The sequence below is a fragment of the Antechinus flavipes genome, chromosome 6 (genome assembly GCF_016432865.1).
Source record: "Antechinus flavipes isolate AdamAnt ecotype Samford, QLD, Australia chromosome 6, AdamAnt_v2, whole genome shotgun sequence".
Taxonomy (NCBI): Eukaryota; Metazoa; Chordata; class Mammalia; order Dasyuromorphia; family Dasyuridae; genus Antechinus; species Antechinus flavipes.
Genome location: NC_067403.1, coordinates 222,773,093 through 222,798,972, shown reverse-complemented (window position 1 = coordinate 222,798,972; position 25,880 = coordinate 222,773,093). Strand labels below are relative to the sequence as shown.

The 25,880-nt window shown below is 32.4% G+C and overlaps 1 protein-coding gene across 3 annotated transcripts in view; it reads right to left on the bottom strand.

The window, feature by feature from the left end:
• Positions 1-25,880, bottom strand: part of METTL15 (methyltransferase like 15) — a 180,912-nt gene that overhangs the window by 67,062 nt on the left and 87,970 nt on the right. For all 3 annotated transcript variants that reach the window (XM_051966581.1, XM_051966579.1, XM_051966580.1), the window contains exon 3: positions 21,284-21,420. In XM_051966581.1, coding sequence (XP_051822541.1) covers positions 21,284-21,420 — 137 coding nt within the window. The remainder of the gene's footprint in view (positions 1-21,283; positions 21,421-25,880) is intronic.

Genomic DNA, 25,880 nt, shown 5'->3' with positions numbered 1-25,880 from the left:
GGTGAAAGATTCCCTATCAGAGCAAGGTCACAGGAAGGGGTAGAAAAGGAAAATGGCCAAAGTGTAGGTAACACAATGAAGAGATGACTAGAAGTATGGCCAAAAATGATACTATTGACCAAAATCTAAGAAATTTTTAAGAGAAGCTGCTTCAGAGGAAAAGAAGTCAAAGAGAAAAAGAAATGGATCTTTGACACATTGATCTTCAAGGATTAATGGGTCATCCAAGTGTCTTATAAAACACTTTAGAAAGAAGTTCATCACTAATGCTGAGTGAAGTGAGCAAAACCAGAAAAACATTGTACACAGTAACAGCAATATTATGTGATGATCAATTATGATTGACTTAGCTCTTCTTAGCAACACAATGACCTAAGACAATTCCATAAGATCATGATGGAAAATGCTATTAACACCCAAAGAAAGAACTACTTTCATTTTCTTTTCTTTTTTTTTTTCTTTCTAAAGGTTTTTCTCTTTTGTTATGATTCTTCTTTCACAACATGACTAATGTGGAAATGTTTAATATAATTGTACATGCATAAGCTATATCAAACTGCTTGTCATCTTAGGGAAATGGGAGGGATGAAGGGAAGGAGAAAAAAATAGAAATCAAAATCTTATAAAAATAAATGTTGAAAATTATCTTTACATGTAATTGGAAAAAAAATAAAGTGCTATTGAGTAAGGAGAAAAAAAAGTGGATCATAGATCAATAAATTAAGTTGGGTAAAACTTTCAGTTACTTCTAAATCAGGGTGAAATTCTCCAACCATGTTGGATTACTCATGTGTAGGGATTATGTTTGAAAGGCTATGATAGATTTGTCTATTTATAAAATGATTATCCAAAATTAAGTGAGACTAACCATGCTCAAAGTCTCAAATGTGGTTTTATAAAATGAAGCTCAACAACTAACATGGCATCCCTATTCTGGCTCCAGTGTTTTCCACTTAATTTTCTTCACTATCAGTTCTTTCACAGGTTCCCTTTGGTTATTTTCCTGGTCGATTTCAAACCCTTGGGAGACTTGTTAGCAAATGATTTGGAAATAAAAAGTGACGCAAAAAGCTGTATAAAGCCATATTAATCGTTAACTCAGTCTACCTTCAAGCCACCTGCTGTACCTCTAAAAGTTGATTATGGGGCAAAAGACGTCAGAAGGCCAATAAGAAGAAAAAGTGTGTTTAGTTCCGGATAGCAGCATGATGCATTATTTCAGGAAGCTCTTTTTAAATTGCCACTGAAGTTTAAAATGTGCCCTGATTCTGACCTTATGGCTTGATATGTGCGTCAAACTATAACAACTACTAATAGACTGACAACAGTTAAATGTAGAAAAAAACAATCCACCCACCATCCAAACATATATAGCAGTGAACTCCTTATTTTGAAAAGTCAATCATTTAGCAGAAAGCAGCTCAGAAGACTTAGAAAACTAGTATCTGGTAACTGGCTTATAAAATATTTATTTTTAACCAGTTATGAAAACAGAAAAATATCCAGGTAGACTCACTGCATAACATTACTTCTACTGATAATTAAGTTCAAGTATGATATGATTCAATTTCATATATAAATAAGTCTTAAACACATGTAGAATGGTCAGAGCCTTGACAAGATGGTCAAAATATTAGGAAGCAAATTATATAAAGAATATGTAATGACTCAGATAAAAGATATTGTTGTAGGGTTTTTTTAAATATATAATTCAATGGTATTCAAAAGATGGATCTAGTTAAACAGTATGCATTTTTAAAAGATACTGGTTTCAATGATACCTTATATGTAGTTCTTCACAATTGATACTCATTTTAAAAAGTTTTTTTTTTTTTTACTAAAAAGTTGGTTTTGCTTTTTGAAACAAATTAAGTAGATTTTTCAAATTTCTGAGGAATGCTTAGTGTTATATCCAAATACGACCTGTGCTACATCATATAGCATTAAATTAGTCCCTGAAAATATTGCTGTTGTGCTACACTGAAGTCTGGAAAGATAAAGAAATAAACAACTCAAGATGAATTTTTTAAAAATACAAAGATTTTCTGTCATGGAAATGAAAGTTTGAATGTAGGGTAAATCCAAGAAAGACTTTAAATAATTTATTATGTAAAATATGGTATCTTTCTTCAATATCATGAATAATTTCACAAAAATATAACATTATATACTGTTTGTTATTATTCAGTCAAATATTAGTTAATTGCCTACTATGTGCCAGGCAATATGCTAAGCAGTAAATATATAAAAAGAGTGGAAAAAAACAGTCTTTGTCCTCAAGAGGCTTACAGTGTAATGGAGGAAACAACATTCAAATTAATATAGACTAAAATAAATAAGTATATTAACACATACACATTAATATATATACACGTAAATAAAAATACTTGTGTATATATATTATAGAGCTTCTTTAGCCAATCCCGAATTGATGAACACTACCACAATTTCTAATTCTTTGCCATCATGAAAAGAGCTACTCTAAATATTTTTCAACATGTGGGTTATTTTTCTCTTTCTTTGATCCCTGAGGTTTAAATCTAGTAAGAGTATTGTTAGGTCAAAAGGTATGAAGGTATGAACACTTTAAAACTTTTTGAAGAAATAGTTTCAAATTGCTTTCCAGAATGATTAGACCAGTTCACAGTTCCATTCAAAGGGCGTTAATGTAACTATTTTTCTATAGACCCTTTGTATGAGATTGAATACTAAACATATCTTTAAATTTATATGAGCTATATAGATACATTCTTCTGCTTTTATGGGATTCTTAGGAATCACTTTGTCATGCACTCCAAGTAATTAACATTGGCTAAATGCTTAATACATTCTAAATCTGGGCACTAAAGATACAGAAACAAATGTGAAACTGGTTCTGTCCTTGAAGAGTTAACACTGGAGACAAGGTGTACACTATATGCATACACAGAATGCATGGAAAATAAATACAGAGAGAGAGGACAGGCATCAATCTCCAGGAGCAACAGAAAAGATCAGATGTAGGGTGGGTAAGATAAGTTTTGAAAGAAACTAAAAATTCTTAAGAGGCAGTGGAATGACTTCCATGGAAGTCAAGTGGAATGAGTTCCATGAGCCTGCTGGAGGTAGAATGAACAAGACTTGGCAACTTCTTTGATATGTGGATAAGAGTGAGGGAAGGTTGGGGCGATTCTGAGTTTATGAATCCAAGTTGTTTAAACTTAAATTTTTTCATGAGATATAATGTATTTTGGTGAACAACTCTGACATTAAGGATTATTATTACTAATTCTTCCTCCAGGATCTACTTAAAAGGAAGTACCATTTTTTTTTCTCCTACAAAACCAAGGAATTCATTCTCAGAAACAATTATTTCAAATAAAGATAAAATTGAAAAAGCTGAAAAAGCTATTTTATAGGACTTGTGATGTACTAGCACAGGCAACTCTTAGGTAAGGAAACTTCTACCTCTGCAAGATGGCACCTTTTTTACAACCTGTAATTTTCAAGAATTTCTTACACATTGAGCTATTTACTCCCTTGCCTATGGTGTGCATCCGACTACATATGAATATGTTTGAGGTGGAGCTTTTATCCAGGCCTTCTAGGCTGTGAAGCCAGCTCACTAACCTTTGTTTGAATTCTCTCCCTCCTAGCTTCTCTGGCTGCCACAAGATCCCAACTAAAATTCCATCCACAAAAAGTCTCTCTGCTAATGCTAATCCTAAAATTATCTTCAATTTATCCTGGATCAATTTTATGTATAGTTGTTCTTTTGTTTCATTTGTTTGTTTTGTTTTTTACATATTATCTTCTGTGAAAGGCTATGAGCTCCTTTTTATTTTTATAAAAAATCTTGATATTCTCAGCACTCAGTATGGTATCTAGCTCATGCTAAGTACTTAATAAACCCTTGTTTCTTAACGAATATCAGTGGCATTGTGGAATTGGATAGCTTCAAGCACAATCCTGTAAAGATCACTGGTCATGGATCAACAATTACATCTACCAACTACTACACGGTCTGACAGATAACTAGTTAGCTAGATAGTAAGCGTTAGTTCTGTGACAGGCACCATGCTAAGAGATAGAGATAAAATAGAAATAGATAAGAGAGTCTCAGCCAAGAAAGAGTTTACGTATGTTGTAATGGGGGAAATCTATGCATTAGAAGGGAAGGTGAGAGGGGCAGGGAGAAATATGAATATAGTATCAGGTATATACTGAATGAATATATGACTATGAATATAGTCAGGTAAGAATATAAGGGGGAAGGTTTTTTTTTACAGAATTCTACCCAATTTCATTTTCTTACATCCAACATCTATCAGAATCAGGAGACCTAGGAATGGAGACCATGTGGGAAGAAGCAGGAATGATGAGTTGAGTAAAAAAGTCTGGAAATGGGAAAGATTGAGGACTCTTCTGGAATTGGTGATTTAAACCCATTAGTAATGAGGCACTATTCTTGTATTGGTCTTTTATTTATCTTGGTTTTATACTCCCCAAAAATCATTTTTGTTTTATCACTGACCTTAAGGAATTCCCCATTTAATAGAGGAAGACAATACATTATCAAGGAAGGGGTAGAAAAAAAAAAGGATCCATAGTGGAGATGATCATGAGGTAACACAGTCCAAAGGAGTGTGGCCATCTGGAAAAGGAAGAATAGGAGGCTGTCCTGGGATCCCTCTTTTTTTTTTTTTTTTTTTTTTGTTTTTGTTTTTGTTTCTAAATCTTGTTATTTTATCTTATTTTGAACTTGAATGTTAAAAAGGGAAACAGAGATGATTTTATTATAAGCAGCAGAAAACAAGAGAATTATACAAGAAACTTTTAAAAAAGTCATACCACTTTTCAAAAAGTATATAATAAATTATCTGATCTCTTTTGTGCATTTAAAAATGTTTCAATGGACATTTTTTGTGTAACAATATTGCTAATTCCTCCCCCTCTTCTCTCTCTTTATTTTTTTATTTTTTATTTTTTTTTAGTTTTTATTTAATAATTCCTTTATATTGACAGAATCCATGCCAGGGTAATTTTTTTACAACATTATCCCTTGCACTCATTTCTGTTCCGATTTTTCCCCTCCCTCCCTCCAGCCCCTCCCCTAGATGGCAAGCAGTCCTATATATGTTGGATATGTTGCAGTATATCCTAGATACAATATATGTTTGCAGAATCGAACAGTTCTTTTGTTGCACAGGGAGAATTGGATTCAGAAGGTAGAAATAACCCGGGAAGAAAAACAAAAATGCAGATAGTTCACATTTGTTTCCCAGTGTTCTTTCTTTGGATGTAGCTGCTTCTGTCCGTCATTTATCAATTGAAACTCAGTTAGGTCTCTTTGTCAAAGAAATCCACTTCCATCAAAATATGTCCTCATACAATATCGTTGTCGAAGTGTATAATGATCTCCTGGTTCTGCTCATTTCACTTAGCATCAGTTCATGTAAGTCTCGCCAGTCCTCTCTGTATTCATCCTGCTGGTCATTTCTTACAGAACAATAATATTCCATAACATTCATATACCATAATTTACCCAGCCATTCTCCAATTGATGGGCATCCATTCATTTTCCAGTTTCTAGCCACTACAAATAGGGCTGCTACAAACATTTTGGCACATACAGGTCCCTTTCTGGGATCCCTCTTTTAATAAAAGCTTTGGGAAGAATTTGTTTTTGAACAATCTTTCATTTTCCTCCTTGCTGGAATTGTTTTTATTTGAAAATGTATAAAACATATTTATAGTTTAAATTCAGTAGTAAAATATAAAATCATATATTCTGGTTAACAAATGAAAATAAACAACAACCGTTGAATAATATTATGCATTATAACACAGGTCATTAAATCCTGATTAAAAAGATGAGTCATTTATAAGAGATCAGTTGTTTAACTAAAAATAACTAAAACAGTGATCATGTCAGACATTGCATACATTATGTATATTCAATGCCCCATCAACTTACTAACAGAAGGGAGGTATAGTTTATTACCCACTTTCCAGGACAGAGATTACAGTTACTTAGAGAATGGCTTTCACTTAATGTTCTTTTCATTTCAGCTACCATAGTGGGTACATTGTTTTATTGATTCTGATGACTCAATTGTACATCACAAATCACAGGTTTTTGTTTGATTTTGTTGGTGGTACTGAACATAAGACTAGGCTTGGCTCCCAACTACAGGGATATCCTATGGTGTGGGGTACAAGATTCATTAGGTAGAGAAACTGATTTGGGATGTGGGCTTCCCAGTGGTCAGTCTTCTTTCAGCTGAAAAAGATTTTTTACTCTATCCCTTGGAGGCCATATAAACTATGAGTTCTATTATATGGTTCTATAGCCATACATTTTGCCACAAAAAGAAATAAGCTTGACAAAATAGTATTTAAGGGCAATGTCAGGGATAGAATCAAAAGTATAAGAGTGAGTTATCACTGATAAAGCCAAATAATAAAGCTAGCTCTTTGTGTAGCCTAAAGACTCTCTTTAAAGACATTTCTAATGCTTGTTTCATCTCTTTCATGAGTGTATTATATTTGGTATCCAATATGGCCAAATCCATTGGCTATGAACTTTGCCATCATGTCTCAGGGATACAGCTGCAAAAGCAGTTATTGGCCCCAAGCTTAGGAGAAGAGCCAAGAGGTCATTTAGAGCAATAAGGGTCTTCAGAAGTCATCAAGTCCAGCTAAGTCCTATCATGCTGCTGTTGTTACTTTTACATTCAGCTAACTGTATAATAATATTTGATTACATTAGCATCCGAAAGGTGTTCAACTATTCCACAATTGATGGCCATCCTCTTTACAATTCTTTGCTATCACAAAGAGTATTCTGAATATTTTGGCATGCATATGTTCTTTTAAAAATTCCCAGAATTTCCTTATACTCTAAGTCCAATAGTGGAATCACATGGTGAAAACTTAGTTAATTTTTCTTCATAAATACAATTTTTTTCTAGAACATCCCAACAAATGTAGGGTTTATAACCAAAGGTTTATAAGCATGTTTACATTCCCACAGACCTTTCAAGAATGGCTATTTCTGAATTTTTTTGGTTATCTTTGGCTATTTGTTGATTATGAAACTTCAAAATTGTTTCAGTTTTCTTTTCCTAAGAATGTGTTTTTCCTCTGAATGTTGAAAACTTTTATTGTCTTTCTGAAACAATTCTTTAACATGTTTTTGTTTGTAGTCAGAGAAGCTCATGAGTTTTATTTGATCTTTTGTTATATTTTATCTCCTGTAAATTTCTGACTCTCTCTGCTGCTATAATGCTTCCAACATGGAACCACACTTTGTGACAGTAGATAGCTTGATAAATATAGGCAGTTTTCATATATAGGTAGTTTTCCTCTTTCTTGCTTTTTGGTCAACTTGTTTGGATGATATTTGTAGGGCTTGAGGCAGCTATGTTCTGAACAGCCCTCTTTAGCCACACTCCATTTTTGGCCAGGAATCCATAATTCCTATCTTTTGAAATAAGTTTGGATTCCATCCTTGGACACCATATTCTTAACCAGTTGTTTATTTCTCAAAGGTGCCTTCTCTGCTCAAATTTGACATACCTTTGAATGATACAGTAAGGATAATACTAGGTATATTTCTAAGGTTCTTTAGTGTCTAGCCCAAGACTAGAAATCCTAATAGGAGTACAAATAAGGGAGTGCAATAAATTTAAACTTAGAATTAGCACTTAGGACACTGTACTAAAACACTCAAGTTTGGGGAAATGTGGTCTCCAGAAAAACGGGCTTTGTTCTTTTAAACTAAATCTACTAAGTAGAAAGCAGAATTCAGAGAGTTAATACATTGAATTCAGGGAACAAGGATCAGAAAATCACAGACACTCAGCACCAAAAAGAAATGCAAAGATTATCTGGTACAACTTCCACATTCAAAATGGATTTCCTTCACAGAATCCCTAAATAGATGATGACCCCAGCCTGTTTTAGGAAATGCATTCTCTCCTCTCCTCCCCCCACCCCCCCAAAAAAATTTAAGATCCCTGATGAGAATGGAGGAAAGTGGAGTGCAGTTCTTCACCAGAGATTTGGGAGCAAAGCTAGATCTAAGACTGGACATATCTATATATTTCCTGGTATTCTAGTTATGGTGCATGGGACCAATAAGAGGAGGAGGAAGTACATGACAGAAGGGGTGATATGGATGCTGGTTTGGCACCTTGTCAGGCTGAGGCTTTGAGATACAAATATTTACTGGTAGGGGATGCCATTAAATAATAAAGCAGATCCAGCATTGTTATTTTGTAAATATCTTGTCTCTGCTCGATACTATAGCCACAAGATTTCCCAATTGTATATGTTGTAACACTATTCCAAATTTAAGTTAAGAAGATAGCTCAAGAGGAGGACATTATCAGTAAGATAAAGAAAACTAAGGTGGAAACACAGATTTGACACAGGCATTCACCATTCATTTGCTGATCATCTTCAGAAATTAGCTAGTTGCTAGACAACTCCATGTCCCAGCATACATCAGAATATTCCTTTTCGGCAAACTAGGGAAAGGGCATTTCAGTCTTCTTAGTTGTTCCTACCATATAACATCTGAAGACACCATAACAGAGAAAACACATTTTACTTAACTGAGATGTGATCTGTAAAAAGATAGTGATATTTTAAATATAAATGGGGCAAAGCAGAAAATCACATGTTAAGAGCTTCTAGAACCACAACCAAAGAATCATTTATTAAGTGTCTGAAATGTCAAAAGAACTATGTTGTCATTCTCAATGTTTCCATTTTATAACATTTAAAAAATATGATTACATCTTCTTAATTTCTTGAGTATTGCTAATATTTTCAGTATTTAATGTTTTATTTTTAAAAAGCTGTATGGTATAGGGGAAAAAAAGGCAGCAAAACAGAATTCAAATCCAGCCTTTTGCAATGTTCTGGTTTTAAAGCATAAAAAGTGACTTTTAACCTCTCAGCTTCCTAGGCAACACACTAAAGATATGAATTACAGAAAAATCACTAATTTTCAGTGAGGAAAGATACAAGGAATATGCTTCATGGATAAAATTACAGGTATGGGCCAACAATAACAAATTACCATTTGAAATAGGATCTAATTTGATCCTATTTACCAAAGGTGGAATGTAAGATTCACTTATAAGAAATCATTTGTTGCTTTTATAAAAAGGTATTCAACAACACTCTTATTATGTTAGGTGGCCCATCAGGAAAGAAAGTATTAAGAATTAATATGAAGTATGAGTTTTCCTTTCTGTTTGGTCACTCATGTTTTATGTATCAAAGATAACCAATCCAAGGATACTACAAGTGTACTGCTATGAACATTTTTCAATTTGATATTTGAAAAAAGTAAATCTGTTGCTAAGAAGAATATTTTTTAAAAATCTTTTTCTTCAATTAAAAAAAAAAAAACCAAATTCCAAGTTGCTATAAAATCATAAGACGTCACAAAGGCCAAATAAAGACAACAAAGCAGAAAACTGTACACCATATACATAAAAGATGTTTTTCCATATATTTTTAAATGCTTGCTTTATTTTGATCCCAAGTGACCACCAAATATCATAAGAGTTTAAAATGCACAAGATATGGCCAGGGAGAAATAAGACAAGTTATATATTCTCCTTTCTCATCTTTCAGCTTTAGGGTAGAAATATGCTATTTTCCTCCTTGTTTGATTATTTATCTAATAGGTGCCAGCAAAAGGGTCGACATTATGGGTATTTGATAGAAGAAAACAAGGAAGTACTGGAATTAAGGTCCCTCTCTAATACAACACACAATTATGTACTAATCATAAGCAACCATGTCTGTGAATCCTATGTCAACCTCCTATGATCTGAGATTCAAAAAGACATCATCTTAAAATATGAATTTTTATTAATATTCTTAAAGGCAATTTGTGTAAGTTCCAAATGTTCATTTCTGCAGAACAGTTCAGGTCATAGAGTAGGACAAATCTAAAGTTGAGTTCATAGAATTTCAGAATTTATATCTGCAAATTGGGGTTCTAAATGCTTTTTAGAATCAATTGAAAGAAATTAGGAGAATTTTATGGATGGTAGAAAATTCATATATCTGGTTTTATACAACATAAGGCACACTATCAGGTGACATCACTATAAGATAAACCATTACACATTCACTCCATTAAAAAACTCTATTCTGATTTCTACATCAAGATGCTCAAAGACAATCACTCATTTACCTTCAGATTTTCAACATACAAATTATATAGCAGCTCTGCTATATATAGAACTGTAGATTTAAATGACCAGAAAAAAAATCCTCTAAAAAGAATTGTTAATGCTTCTGATTTTCTTAACTTTCTCTCCCTGATACATTTTTCTTTTGCTACAATATCTCAAATTTCCCAACTACTATCAACCTTTATTCAATAGTCAAAAGAAAAATAATACTGTCAAAGAAATTAAAAAATCAAAATTATTTTTAAAATAGTTATTCCCTATAACAAGTCAAAAGTATTTGATTACTTTGGGGGATCTGACAGCTTTAATGTTTGTCAACTGTTTTCCTCCCAACAACTGTAAGAGGTTAGTAGGACAAGAAAAACCAATACCCATTTTACAGATAAGAGTATGCACTGCACATATTAAGTGACTTGCTTCGGGTAGAACTAAAACATGACTATCAACGTTTGTTTACCACCCTGAAAGAACAGCTTTGATTGTATCTGACAATTGTGTTATTCTAATACCTAAGGCAGTTTAATGATTCCCAAACTTTTTTCAGCGGCTGATAAACAGAAACTCCCTCATCTCTATCCTCCATTCACCAGAAAAGCCAGACAGTCATCTCTTTCCATCTGTCCCATTAAACACTAACATTCCAACTATTTATGATTATTATAATGTGTATCACATAAAGTATAAAAAACTGGCAATTACTGTGAATAAATTAAATATGTTGTTACACAATCATTACCTCATAATGCAGCAAAGTGTCCCAATGTATTAGTTAGGAAACAAAGATTTAATCATTACAGTCCCATGGCTAAACATAATAATCAAAATAGAATAAAATCTCAAAGCACCAGATCCCTGGGGGGAAATGAGCTTTCTCCTCACTAAAATGTAAGCTCCTTGGATATTTAGGTTTTAGAGTGTAGACGTGTAGACCTCTAGCCCTAGAGCTGTGAATGTAGCAAGAAGAACATAAAAGACTAAAAAACTCAAATATGTAATTCCTCTTCTCACCCTTGTGAGGTGAGCAGAGCCTAACTCTAGCATAAAGTCCAAGTGCAAAAAACATATTGGACAAATGAGCCAAAGGAAAGGAGGGGGAAGGTCAAGATCCTAAAAGGCTGCTATGGTGACAGAGAAGACCAAACTAAGAAAAAGACAACATCTTGGAAATATACAAAAATGAGCAAAGCCTCAAGATAAAAAGCAGATACGATATAAATCCAATGTGAATTCCTATAAGAGCTAAAGAAAGAAACTTTTAAAAAGAAAAAAAAATTAAATCAAAGTGGCAAAAGAAAAAGGAGGAATGAAAATAATGCAAAATTATGAAAAAATGAATTAATAGTTTATTTTTTAAAAGACACAAAAATGTTATAGGAAAATCACTCTTAAAAATCAAAATTGGCCAAATGGAAAAAAGGATACAAAAACTCAATGCCTTAAAATTAGAAGTGATCAACTGGAAGATAATGACTCCATGACACATCAAGAAACAATCAAACAAATTCAAAGACTGAAAAATATAAGAAAATGCAAAATATCTCATTAGGGAATGTGACCTGGAAAACATATTAAGAAAAGGTAATTAAAGAATTATAGAAGTAATGAAAAACTATGATCAAAAAAGAGCTTTGATATAATATTTCAAGAAATTATAAAAGAAAATTGTCCAGATATCTTAGAACAGAGGGTCAAGGAGAATTTAAAAAAATTTACTGGTCACCTCCTGAAAGAAATTAAAAAAATGAAAATTGCCAGGAATATTATGCTTAATTCCAAATACTGTGGACCCACAGTCAAGATTTAGTAGTAGCCACCAACAGAAAGAAACAGAAGGCTTGGAAGATGATTTATTTCAGCTTTGCTCATTAATGTAGGTAGGAAGTCTACATATTCATCATTTCTTGTAGCTCAGTAAAAATCTATCATACTATCAATGCCAAATATTTTTCAATTATTCTGAATCATCAGAAACATATTTTGTTTTACATATTTTTTTCTTTTTGCTATCTCAAATAATCTCAAATACACAATGTATATTGTGTGTATGCACGCATCCAAGCCTGTGAACACATAAAGGTTTGTTTTTGTTGTTGTTGTTGTTATCAAAAATTACTGCAGGATATATTCCCAGAAGTCAAATCACTAAGTCAAAGAGCTTAGTAAAATTTCCTGTATAGATCCCCTAATTTTATCTTCTTTGGCTTTATTTTCATGTCCTAATATAGTACAAGTACAGGAGTAAGGCAGTCTAAATCTGGTGGTTTTGATAGCATTTAAAAAAACATAGCTATTAAAAAATTACAGATATTGTCCATTTGACGTCTATTTGCTGTCCCTTCCATTTCTTTATTAAATGATATTAAAATGATCTGGCTTTATATAATTTCATATTAAGTATTCTATAGATTTAACTACTTCCTCCTAAAACTCACTCTTTTGTGAAATGAAAATTTTTATAATCTTGTACCATTTTTCCTACTTTGCAAAGGAGTATATACTCATTAATAATGTTGCTATTAAACTGTCATAAAATGATGATATAGAATCATAACAATTATTTTATCTTATTCTACATCATCTCCCATATGAGGAAATGTCAAATGAACATACTGAGTGGAATGTGAAGATTCGGAGTATATTCACAACATTAAAAGTTAGAATGACATTATTTAATTGCTAGATTTTAATAACCTTTTCATTCTACCTCTCCTTTTTTTTAGTGGGTGTGAAAGTGTTTATTTGTAATACATATTGCTGCTGACAGAATTTATTTTATTCTCTTGGAATCTCAGCAGCAATTCCCATGTTAGAGGTTTTCCCAGAAAACCCGTCAAAGGATTTCCACCTACACACTGAATATCTAAATAGGAATTGACCTATTTTTTGCCTTATTAATGCACCAGTATACACAACATAGGGGCTGAGAATTGGGTGGGGATTAAAGCTAGTCTGAACTTTAAGCAAGAGAAAAATTATCAAGTAAGGAACCAAAGGGAGAACTTTATTTTGGCTATATTTTATTTCTGGTATATAGTAGATGATAATCTAAAATTCTACTCTTAATCAAGGAATAGCATCTGTTTTCAACAGTTTTATTATTGAATTTTTTAAAAATTACATTTGTAACCATGAGAAGAAATGCATTTTAATCTTGAAAACAGAATGTACTGAAAAATCAGCCACACATCTTTCTTCCTATGCCTTGGGGGGCAACAGGATATATTACTTAAGGGTTAAATAACTCAGTATTAAGAACATAAAAAAATGATTCAATAAGAATAAAGATACTATATGACTATATTATAAAGGAAATCAAAATACCAAACTGTACAAAAATATAACCCACATATATAAACATGATTTTAATTTTGTAATTGAACATATTCCAACATCTTTTTCTTCCAAAAATATTTTTGTGACACTATAGAATCATAATATTTTAGAGTTTGATGAGTCCTCAGAGGCAGCCAAACTATAGATGACTGAAAATTAATACTTTCTACAATATCTATAACAATAAATTTCACTTCAGTATCTTTAATTAGGTCTACTAATCTCACAAGGCAGCCCATTACTTTGTTAACTCTAATTGTTAATAACTTTTTCCTCAAATTAAAGGAAATTTCCTTCTGTAACCTTCATTCATTGTTTTTTTAATTAAATTTTATTTTCAAACTACTTATATTCTTTCCCTTTCATCTCATTTTCCACTTCTCTCCTTCCCCAAACCAATAAGAAATCAAGAAATAAAAAAGATGTCTAAGTCTTCAAAATTATTTGTATTTAATATGTGATTTTCTTATAGAAATTGTTCTCCTAGGTTCTAGAAGCTCACCTCATGCTGCATCAGGTCACACAACTCTTTCTTTCCATATTTCTCTGAAACTGTCTCTCTCATCTCTCCTATACCACAATAGTATTTCATCTTATTCATACACCATCACTTGTTCAAACATTCTTCAACTAAAGGACACCATTTTGAGCCTCTAAATCTTTACTATTATTAAAAAAAAATGGACACAAATATCTTTGTACATATGGATTCCTTTACTTCTTCTCTGATATCTTTGGAATATAAATCCAGGAATAACACTGCTGATTTAAAGGGAATTCAGAGTTTAATAGCTTAAGGGGAGGAGAGGTGGCAATAATTCCAAAATATTTTCTAGAACATCCAACTGACAAGTCCACCTTCAGTGTATTAATGTACCTGTTTGCCCACAACCCCTCTAGCATTTGTCATTCTCTTTTTTATGTTAACCTTGATGTAAAAGGAGTGTCAAGTGGAATGCCAGAGTTGTTTTAACAAGCATTTCCCTGTCAGTAATCTAGGGATTAAAAAAAAATTAATACAGATATTGACAGTTTGATTTTCTTCTACTGAGAACTGCCTGTTACCATCTTGTGACCATGTGTCAATTGGAGAATGGGTCTCATTCCTATGATTTTGAATCTCTTCTTTATATTAGTTCATTGTTTCTGAATCTGATCTTTGGGAAAAGCACAAGTCTATAAAGCTTTTTGCCATATAGTATCCTTTGCAAATATTTGAAGATTATCATTTTTCAATTCCAAGTCATTTTCAGGCTAAACAGCCCCAATGCCTTTCACAATCTTTCTATATCATGAACTTGAGGTTCTTCACTCAATCACTTTCTTCCGATGATTGCCAATTTGTCAATATTTTCCATAATCAAACACAAAACTTCAGATGTGTTCTGACCAAGGCAACCTGCAAGACTTCTGAACACTTTCTCTTAATGTGGCATAATTTATAGTAGCACTTTTTTAGTTTCTAAATTGAACTTATCTTAAGCTTATAGATCTTTTTTTTTTCAAAATGATTCTCACTAAGCTCATTCATCTTATAGTTATAAAGTTAACTTGAGAAATCCAAATGGATTCCTGTTAAATTCCATCTTATTCAATTCCGTTGATTTTTGCTCTCTACTGTATCATTCATTCAGTTCTTTCTAACTTTGTTTGGGCCATTTACAAATCTGACAAGTATATATATATCATTTATACCTTTAACCAAATTGTTGATAAAAAAATGGTAAAAAGCATAAATCTCTAATGGTTATTCCCAAATACCTCCATCCTAGTTACCAATGGCCATTAATGATTATTCTTGGACATATCAATCAATCAATTCTAAATCCCTCTAACTAATCTATCCCATCATCATTTTCACAAGCATAACAAAAGAGGTTTTGTTAAAATCAAGACATATTTATAACAGCTTCTGTTTTACTAATCTAGTAACATTTTTACTAATTCAGACACTCTTCTTTGTGATTTTACTTTCTTTTCTATATATTCAAAAACAGCCATATCATTTCCTATCTGAAATTAAGAATTCCTGGCTAGGAAAAGGCTCATCATAAATGTGGACATTAGGGCATTACTAAGTTTATCTGAAAAATTCCAGAAAAGCAGTGCATGTATATGGCCAGATAGAGATTTTTATGCCTTACTAACTCCAACCCACACTGATCTTTCCATCTGTGAAATTCTATTGCCATTCTAGTCAGTACCACTCAATTGAATACATTAATTTTGTTTTATGTATTGTAGATTTATCTCCATATTTAGAATGCAAATTCTTTAAGACCAAGAATGACATCTTTTAATTCTTTTGTATTACCATGCTCCTACCTTTTCTCTTTTAGAATATCTACCATATATGATATGTTTTTAATAAATTCTTGTTGATACCATGCTAAATTCATCAATGCTAATGACCAAAGTCTAGGGTAGGAAAATATTGCCTTTGATCTTTTCTAAGACTTTTGAGAACTTGGAATCTATAACCAAAAAGTAGAAAAGAAATTAGTTTTCATGAACATTATTTTTTTTTTCCTCAGAGTTTAGACTTTTAGACCTTAGTATATGGCAGGGATTTGGGTCAATTTCTTTCCTACTTGATAAAGTCCTGGCAGAGGACCAATACCTGGGAAAAAGGAGACTGGGACTCTTACAGGTCAATTTTAAAAACTCTCTTAAATTGCACACATATGAGTTCCAATTTGCCTTATATCTCAAAAAGAATTAAAACAAAAAGAATTATACAAAAGAAATATCATTAAAATAGAAATCTTAAGACTATTCTTTTCTAAATTTGGCAATATTAATACTATTGCTTTCCAAATTTAGCACCTTTCAACAAGATGAGAAGAAAATTCTTCCCTAAAAATGGAAAAAAACGCTCAACATAGTAGTGAGCTAGCTGGTTTCTTTCTCAAGATAAATAATGTCTGATGGCCATTGGTTCCAAGTAGCATTTAATATTCAAACAGGAAAAACTATAATGTCACTTTTTAATATTTTCATGATAATAAAAAGGTAAAAGACTATTATCAATAGTTAAAATGACTCATAATTTGTTTGTAATTTGTTTTTTTTTTTAATGTGGATATGTTTATAGAAATTCATACATTTTAATGTCACATAGCATAAATGACCCCCAATAGCAAGTGAAATTTATAGCAGGTATGTCTCTTACAAAGGAAAAGTATATGAATATTTACCCAGAAACCTGAATTTTGACAAAGAAGAAATGTTTGATATAGTTTATCAATAGTACCCTACACACACACACACACACACACACACACACACACACACACACATGTTTAGCAGATAATTTAACAATAAAAGGTGCTGGGAGGGAAATTGGGGAGCTGCTAGAATAAATTGCTTTTCTTCCTCTTTCCCCATCTAGGGTAAAGGTAAATTTGGAAGTTAGCTGTTGAAAAGGGAAGTGTATTTCTCCAGCAATTAAAATTCCTGAAATTTTTGTCAGAGCAGATAAATTTTGCTATCACTTCTTTGAGAATTACAACTCTACTTACAGGAAATAGGGTTATTCATGCTCCTTTGACTGCTCCCAACAAAACTTTAGGAACAATTTAAAACAGCTTGTCAAAAAAGAAATAAGGTATACAGATGGAAAAAAAAATGTCCTCAAATAATGGAGGAAGTGGAAAGGAAGAGGCAAAATACATGAATGATGTGAATATACAAAGATTTATGGTATGCCCTTTTAACTTTAGGTGGTAAAACTTGTTTCACCACTTTCTCTAAAGCAGAGTTGTTGAAAGGAGAAATACTAAAATTGAGTATAACTGGAAAGCACTTACCTGTTTTTTCAGTATTGTTAAAATGGAGATTATATTGGATATTCTGCAATACCACAAGGATCTATAATTGAATCAATGTGGATCTTCACCTAGGCTCCCTAAAGGAGCCTCTCTAAATCAGAGTTAAATGGTTTCTAAGGATAGAATGGAGGAGGGGGGAGTTAGAGGGAGAAAAAAATCCATCATCCTGCCTGATGAAGAACCTAGGTGAAGAAATCAGAACCTGATGAAAAAACCAGAAATGATCAAGCTTGTTCTCTACCCAAGCTGGGTTAAAACAGTAAATAGAGGGCTAGGCCTGGAGGTCAGGAAGACCTGAGTTCAAATCCAGCCTCAGATACTTTACTGGCTGTGTGACCCTGAGCAAGTCACTTCTCCCTGTTTGCCTCAATTTCTTCATTTTTAAAATAAGCTAGACAAGGAAAAGACAAACAATTCTAGTATCTTTTCCAAGAAAACCCAAAGGAAGTCCCAAAAAGTCAGACACAACTAAACAACAACAACATCAAAACACCAAAGATGCAAAAGGACTTAGCAGGGCCATGGTGGAAATTCTTCCAGCCTAGTAGGACCTGCTTTGCCTTCAGAAATTGGGGAATATTTCCACGTCAGAATGAAGCATAAAGAATATGATGGGAGCAATAAACATTTTTCTGATGGAAATTTAAAAGAAATCCATATATCACATATATGTCTGTGTGTGTGTATACACACACACAGACATATATGTGATATATACATGTATATACACATACATATGTGTGTATATACATGTGTGTGTGTGTGTATGTATATATATATATATATATATATATATATATATATATATATATATGTAAAACAATACACTTTTCTAAACTGTGGCCTTTGGACCTTCAGCAAATCTACATTTTTTAACAATCCTCATCATTCCTCTTTTTTTCTTCCTCTACTGTCTGTATACATTAATTTTAGAGGATCTGAGTCAATGAAATGGAGCATATAACAGATAAGGCAAAAATAAGAAAGAAAAACTTTAAGGGTAGAGCTAATAAATTAAGTAAAAAATTATTAAGGAATATATTGTACCATAGAGAACAGTCCAAAAAGACATAAGGAAATTAGAAGGAAATGCATGTGTCATCAATTTATACTTCATATACACCTACATGCATGCCCCCTGCACATATTCCATTATGAATAACTATTTTGTGTGTGTGTGTGTGTGTGTGTGTGTGTGTGATGCTATATATGTCTCCAAGTTCTATTACTCCTTTTAGTAAGGCAATTACTTTGTCTTTTATTATTTTGAAATTTTAATATTTTATTTCTCCCCAATTACACAGAATTTTAACATTCTTTTCCCCAATAATTTTTGATTTTTAAATTTTCTTCCTCTCTCTCTCTCTCCTTCCCACCTCACTAAGAAGGTAAACCATTTGATATTTTCTTTCTTATAATTAAAAATAAATCAAACTCCCTATTGTTCTAATTTATATTTTGTTTCCTTTTGTCCACATATGAGAATGACTTTATGGTTTCTGACAACATATGATTTTATTTGTAATTGCCAAGCATGTCAAGCATGAGTTTAAACTTCAGCCTCATCTTGTAATTACTTAGTTTTGTTAACATCATTGATTTGTGATTCTCTATAAAAGTCCAAAATTATACTTTTTCGAAGGAAGTTGTAAGTACCATTAAAAAAAAGGAAACTTCAAAAAATTATGTCACAACATTTTCTCAAATTATTTCATATCATTTAGTTTTTTGATAAAATAATTACAAAAATTTTTACTGAAATTTCAATCCCTGGATTATGGGAGATATGGGTTACTTAAAGATTGGGACAATTCAAGTCTCTGGCAGATTATGTCAAGCTAGAAAGGCTTCAAATATGAGTCTTCTGACAAACTGTGCATCTGTTGTTATATGACAAACCTATATCAATGAGGAAAGAATGATCACCAGAGATTTAGTCACCATAAGATCAATTTTTTTTGATCACAGTGATGTTCAATGACTATTGATTAAAAATGGGAAGAAGATAAGTTCTCTGATGGTGAACTCAAACTAAAACATAAACATTGAATTAATTTACAATGAGAAAATATCATCCAATCCAGTAGAAAAATAAATAAATGGCTCAAAAGTTTTATTAATTGAGAAGATATCAAATATAAAGAAAACAATACTAGTTTAGAAGACAAAAGAGTCTCCAATATTTAGGTGTGTGGTTTTATACAAAGCACTTAAAACTCTTGGATCTAAGATTCTTCACTCGTAAAAAAAAAAAAAAAAAAAAAAAAAAAAAAAAAAAAAAGTGGGGGTGAGGGGTGGCAGAGGAGGGGAAAAGGTTATTGACTGAGTTGTTAAGGGTTTCTAAGATCTTTTCCAGTTCTAATTAAGTCCATATTCTATGAGGTTCAAGCCTTAAGAGTGGTAAGAATAAGAGATAAGATGGATCAAAAGAACTAGGAAATAGTCTTCAAAGAACTGAGAGACAGGATGCAATTTATTGTTTCCAAAAATAACTCTTAAGATAGTTGGAAAAAACATTGAAGTGAGAGAATTTGGAACACTGCAGGGAGCACAGCATTTTAATTGTTGTTTTATAAATCTTTAAAAAATCACAAAATGCTCTTGAAAATGAAACAATTACAATTTTAGATTAAAAATCAGAATCCCAGAAAAATTGGATTGTCTAAATTTATTTATAAGTAACAGTAACTGCAATTACAAATTCCTAGGTAAAAGTATACAAATAAACTTAGGATATTTCAAGTTCCATGTTTGGGGCTAGAATTTGCATCACTATGATTCCTGATACTAAGAATGATCCGTTGATTCAACAATCATTCATTATATGTCTATATTGTTCATATAACTGACATCTAGAAGAACACATGGAATTCACCATTTAGTACAATTTTCAAAACAATATTCAATTTTCTAAAATATATATAACATATTATAGTCCATCCTGGCATTTCCCATCATGGGAACTAAACACTGTTTCACAAAGTTGTCCATTCCATTGTTCAACAATTCCATCTTTGATAAAGTCATTCTGCCTACTGAGTTTCTATGTAATTTCTACTTATATATTCTACTTCTACTCTAGAGAAAAAAAAAGTATCTTTTATGTATAAAAGCTGGCTCTTCAAATATCTGGAAACAAGCTCATTTCCTCATTGTTGTTTTTTTATTTTTATTTTGTGCTAATATCTTTTAATTTTGGTTTAATCTATAAACCCAAATTATCCCTCAATCAACTTTTTTCCAAAAGGGTAAATGTTACCACCCCATTTTCATCAAGGACAACATTGTCCCCAACTCCAACACTGTACTACTAAGATGGCATTGATTTAGATTATTTAGAAGAAAGTTTATCTGCATATCAGAAACAAAATTAATTATCAGTGATATTACTCTAAAATACATACAACTGAAATACAATTTTGTAAGTTTAAGTATATTTTCTTGTATTTGTTTCTCTCCAATAAATAGTATGGGAGTTCTAGCATATTTCTAGAATCTAAAACAACTAATATTCTTACTTTTTTTTTAAGAAACAAGTTTAGCAAATCACTATTTGTGTGTTAAATGTGTATCTATGCATATTTCTTTGATGTAGTGGCCAGAACCAGTTATCGTTATTTGTGGATATGTGGTGGCAGTAAGAGGAAAAATACAGTACAAAAAAACAGCATAGACCTAATATTATTGCTATTTGTCCTTCTTTGTCAAAAAGGACCACAATATCAGGGAGGATAATCAGATAAACTGGATTTCAGTGAGATAGCACTGTAATTACAGGTAACTGCAGTGGGGAAAAGAAGAAGAGTACTTAATAGCAGAGAGAGCAAAATTGTCACTATATACAGGATAATAGAATTCAAATCAGAGAATTTCATGAGAATTGAAGTATTTAAACTACATAAAAAGCACAATACTTACGGATATAACTCTGAAAGCTGTTGAGCTATGGCATAAGCTGTTGGATCTCTATCTAAAACATATAATGTAACATCCACTTCTTTCTGCAGAATGGCTCTTGAGTGGCCTCCTGAACCAAATGTCATATCAAGAATATTCTAGTGAACATAAAAAAAGCAAAAACAAATTATTTAAAGATAAATTTTAAGTTTTCAATGATTTCTCCTTCAAACAGGTAGTTAATTCTTAAATATGTATATCAATTTTCCCCATAACAGTAACAGGTATTAATAGGGTTATGTAACCAGGATCTGATTTGCTATATACATGAATTCAGGCTCAGTTTTATTTATTTTTTAATTAATTTATTTGACCCTTGCAAAACCTTGTATTCTGATCAATTCCCCACTCTTTATAGTGGGGCATATATATAGGCATACATGTTTAAACAATTATCTTGTTGCACAAAAAAAAAAAAAAAATCAGATCAAAAAGAAAAAAATGAGAAAGAAAGTGAAATTCAAGCAAACAACAACAAAAAAAGTGAAAATGCTATGTTGTGATCCACAGTCAGTCCCTGTAATCCTCTCTGTGGGTGTAGATGGTTCTCTTCATCACAAGATCACTGGAATCAGATTCAGTTCTAAACCAAAACAACTGTCTAATATATATTGAGTTCAAATTATTTTGTTTTGTGAGATTATCCATCTTTAATCATATCTTTGTAAGATGCCAGAATTTAAATTCAGGAAAGATCTGAAAGAAGTCATCAAGTCCAATGCATTCAGTTTTACACATAAGGAAATTGAGACTTAAGTGACTAGTTGAGGCAATCAGTAGAAAAGCTGGGGATCAGAACCCATACTCCCACTGTTTGTGAACAGCTTTCTGTGTGGGCCATTTCATCTCAATGTTCAAAAATGTTGCATACAAATGAGAAAAATATTCGAGAACACGAAAATAACTCCATATCTCCAGATCCATCCAACTTTTCTGTAATTTTTTTTAAAGTAAAGGAAAACACAAAACAAATAATCCACAAAATCCTATTGAGATAGTATAAATTTAAAATGGTGAGTTGATGAAGATATTGAGTCCTTGTCTACTTTTTAATGTCCAAAATACAAAGTCAACAATTCAACAAGCATTATGCTTTCATAAGCACTTCTTATGTACAAGGCAATGTGCTAAGAGAATGATCAAAGTTAGGAGATGAAAGAGATGTTGGAGGTTATCCATTCCAAATGCCTCATGTCATAGATGAGAAAAGTAAAGGTTAGAGAGTGACTTGGCCAAGGGGTCAGGAAGGCACTAAATGAGGAAACAGGGAGCTGAATTCAGGTCCTTTCACTCTAAAAGCATTCTTGTGCTCCAAGGTTACTTTTCTTTGCATCTTATCCCAGTGCCTCATTGTTGGCAGATCATTGTTGGAGAGTAAATTAAATGACACTTGTTTCTTGTTTAACCTCAGGCAAGTCTTAATTCTGTCAACTGTAAATCAGGTGTACAAGGATATATACTAAGTGGCCTCTGAGATTCCTCACAGCTCAAATCCTACACCTGAATGATTTATGGAGAGACAAAGAATACCCTACAGATCTCTTCTTAGGTAATCACTAACTTTAAAGGATCTGATTCAAAAGTCATTTAGAGACTATATATGCTACAAGATAAAATGCTTCCCATTAGAAATGTTCCTATTGTTGGTGTTCTTCAACTTCAAAAAAGGAGGGCTTTACTTTTTCCCATAAAAAATAAGAATATTTAATAATATTGAGTGGTAAATGTGACAAACTCCTTTAAAAGTACATAAAGGCATAGATTCATGTGTAATGCCATATAATTTTCTGCATAAATGAAAGCATACCAACAAATGTAGTTGTGTCCCTTGACAATTATTACTGGCAACATTCTCCACCAAAAGGAAGAAAGGGGACAGTGATTGTGTTGCTAATTTTCCATTTAATTTTTGTCAGCAGAAACCACAACCTGCCCATGCTTTCAGCAACCTGAGTCCATCCAAGTGCCCTAGATGGGGAGAAGAGTAATGAGGAAAATCTTTCCCTATATCATTTCCTCCTGAAAAAGGTTTACATGAGGAAGAAGAAAGAGTGACGAAAAGGGTGAATGTGGGTGTAAATATGATAAAGTGTCAGTGTTAACAGATATGTACTAAGCACTGCAGGGGGCTATGGAAGACCCCTTAATTTTTTCTGACCCTATTTAAACATAAGACACCTCTGTAGAGGTGTGTGGTCATTCCATGATCCTTTAAATCCTATGGTAATATTAACACCTAAGGATTTCCTTTCTAACTTGTATAATCTCTTGTAGTTTTGTGTAATTTCTTGAACTGAAATATTAAAATCCCTGTTGAATTTCTTTCCCCTCTCCATTTTAAGACCACAGAATGCTTAACTAAACTATAAGGAGACATTTACCCTGGGTCATGCTAGAAAGCTATTTTCTTTTGAATACCAATTCTAAACTTACCCAGTGAACTTAAACAAGGTGTACATTAAAAAAAAAAAAAAAAAAAAAAGAATAATTTTCCTGAAATTGCTTGTTTTATCACCCAAGTCAGAGAAATCCTAATCAAAATGAAAATTTTTCTTTAAAACTTTTCTGGGAAATGGGAGATATAAAAGATTATAATTTACATGATTATTTTTATTATATCATGATTATATCTGTGGAACTATATTGATAATCAAATAAGTATCCAGAGGGAATAAAAATCTAGCATTTCCAGTCAAGTTTAACAACTCAAAGGGTAGAGAAGGATCATTTATCAAATGCCATTTACCAAATGGAGACCACCATCCAAGTTCTGGGATTATCCAAAGAAAAAATTCATCTCCATTTTCAATTCATGTTTAATTTATCAAGTTTAAGAGGAAATCCTTCAGTTATCTAAAATACAGTAGACCTAAATGGCAACCAAGAAGGAATAAAAAACATAACAACTATTTTGAACAATTATTTATTACATACCAACTATAGCTAAAACATTGTATTAGGCATCAGAGACACAAAAACTCCTGCCATCCAAGAGCTGACATTCTACACCAGAATTTTACAAGAGTAGGGCTCTTCAAAATGATAAAAAGATATGCAATAATTTTTATAATGTGTAAACTATTCAAACTATGTTGGAAATTTTTGACAATGACCTCTGTAGTCAAGTGATGTATAAGTACATAAGAAAATCATTCTCTTTACTAGCAATTTTTATGTCATGTATCCAAATGACTTTTGGATCGGTATAAAACAGACCCTCAAATGTAAATATCGATAATCACTGAGATTATTCAAAAGAAGATGACACAATCTCTGAAGGCAACTCATGAAGACTAACTTCAATCATCATTAAACCTAGTTCTAAGAAACAAAAGCATCACTGCAAAAGCATCTCAAGTTGATTTGGTAAGTAATATGGTGCAGTGGAAAGAGCCCAGAGTGCCTGGATTTAAATTCCAGTTCTATCACTTACCATACCTGTATGACCTTAAATAGCTCATGTTATTTTTCTCTTTCACATAAGAAGCTTGCATGATCATGATCTTTTTAGCTCTAAATCTATAATGAAAATTAGATTCTTATGCTCTTTCGGGTATAGCATTTATTATGGAGATACAAATAAATTCTGTTTGTTTTTTTTTTTTTAATCTGTGTCATTAGCATATAATCACTATTGAGTGATAAGTGTGTGCAAAAAGTTCTATTAAAAAGATGCTCAGAAATTAAGACAACTCTGAGATACCACTACACACCTGTCAGATTGGCTAGAATGACAGGGAAAGATAATGTGGAATGCTGGAGGGGATGTGGGAAAACAGGGACACTGATACATTGTTGGTGGAATTGTGAACACATCCAGCCATTCTGGAGAGCAATTTGGAACTATGCTCGAAAAGTTATCAAACTGTGCACACCTTTTGATCCAGCAGTACTGGGCTTATACCCCAAAGAGATACTAAAGAAAGGAAAGGGACCTGTATGTGCCAAAATGTTTGTGGCAGCCCTGTTTGTAGTAGCCAGAAACCGGAAACTGGGTGGATGTCCATCAGTTGGAGAATGGCTGAATAAATTGTGATATATGAATGTTATGGAATATTATTATTCTGTAAGAAATGACCAAGAGGATGATTTCAGAAAGGTCTGGAGAGATTTACATGAACTGATGCTGAGTGAAATGAGCAGGACCAGGAGATCATTATACACTTCAACAATACTATATGATGATCAGTTCTGATGGATAAGGAAGGCCCTCTTGAACAATGAGATGGACCAAATCAGTTCCAATAGAGCAGTAATGAATTGAACCAGCTATACCCAGCGAAAGAACTCTGGGAAATGAGTATGAACCCTTACACAGAATTCCCAATCCTTCTGTTTTTGTCTGCCTTCATTTTTGATTTCCTTCACAGATTAATTATACACTATTTCAAAGTCCGATTCTTTTTGTACAGTAAAACAAATAACTGTATGGACATGTATACATATATTGTATTTAACATATATTTTAACATATTTAACATGTATTGGTCAACCTGCCATCTGGGGGAGTGGGTGGAGGGGAAGAAAGGGAAAAATTGGAACAAAAGGTTTTGCAATT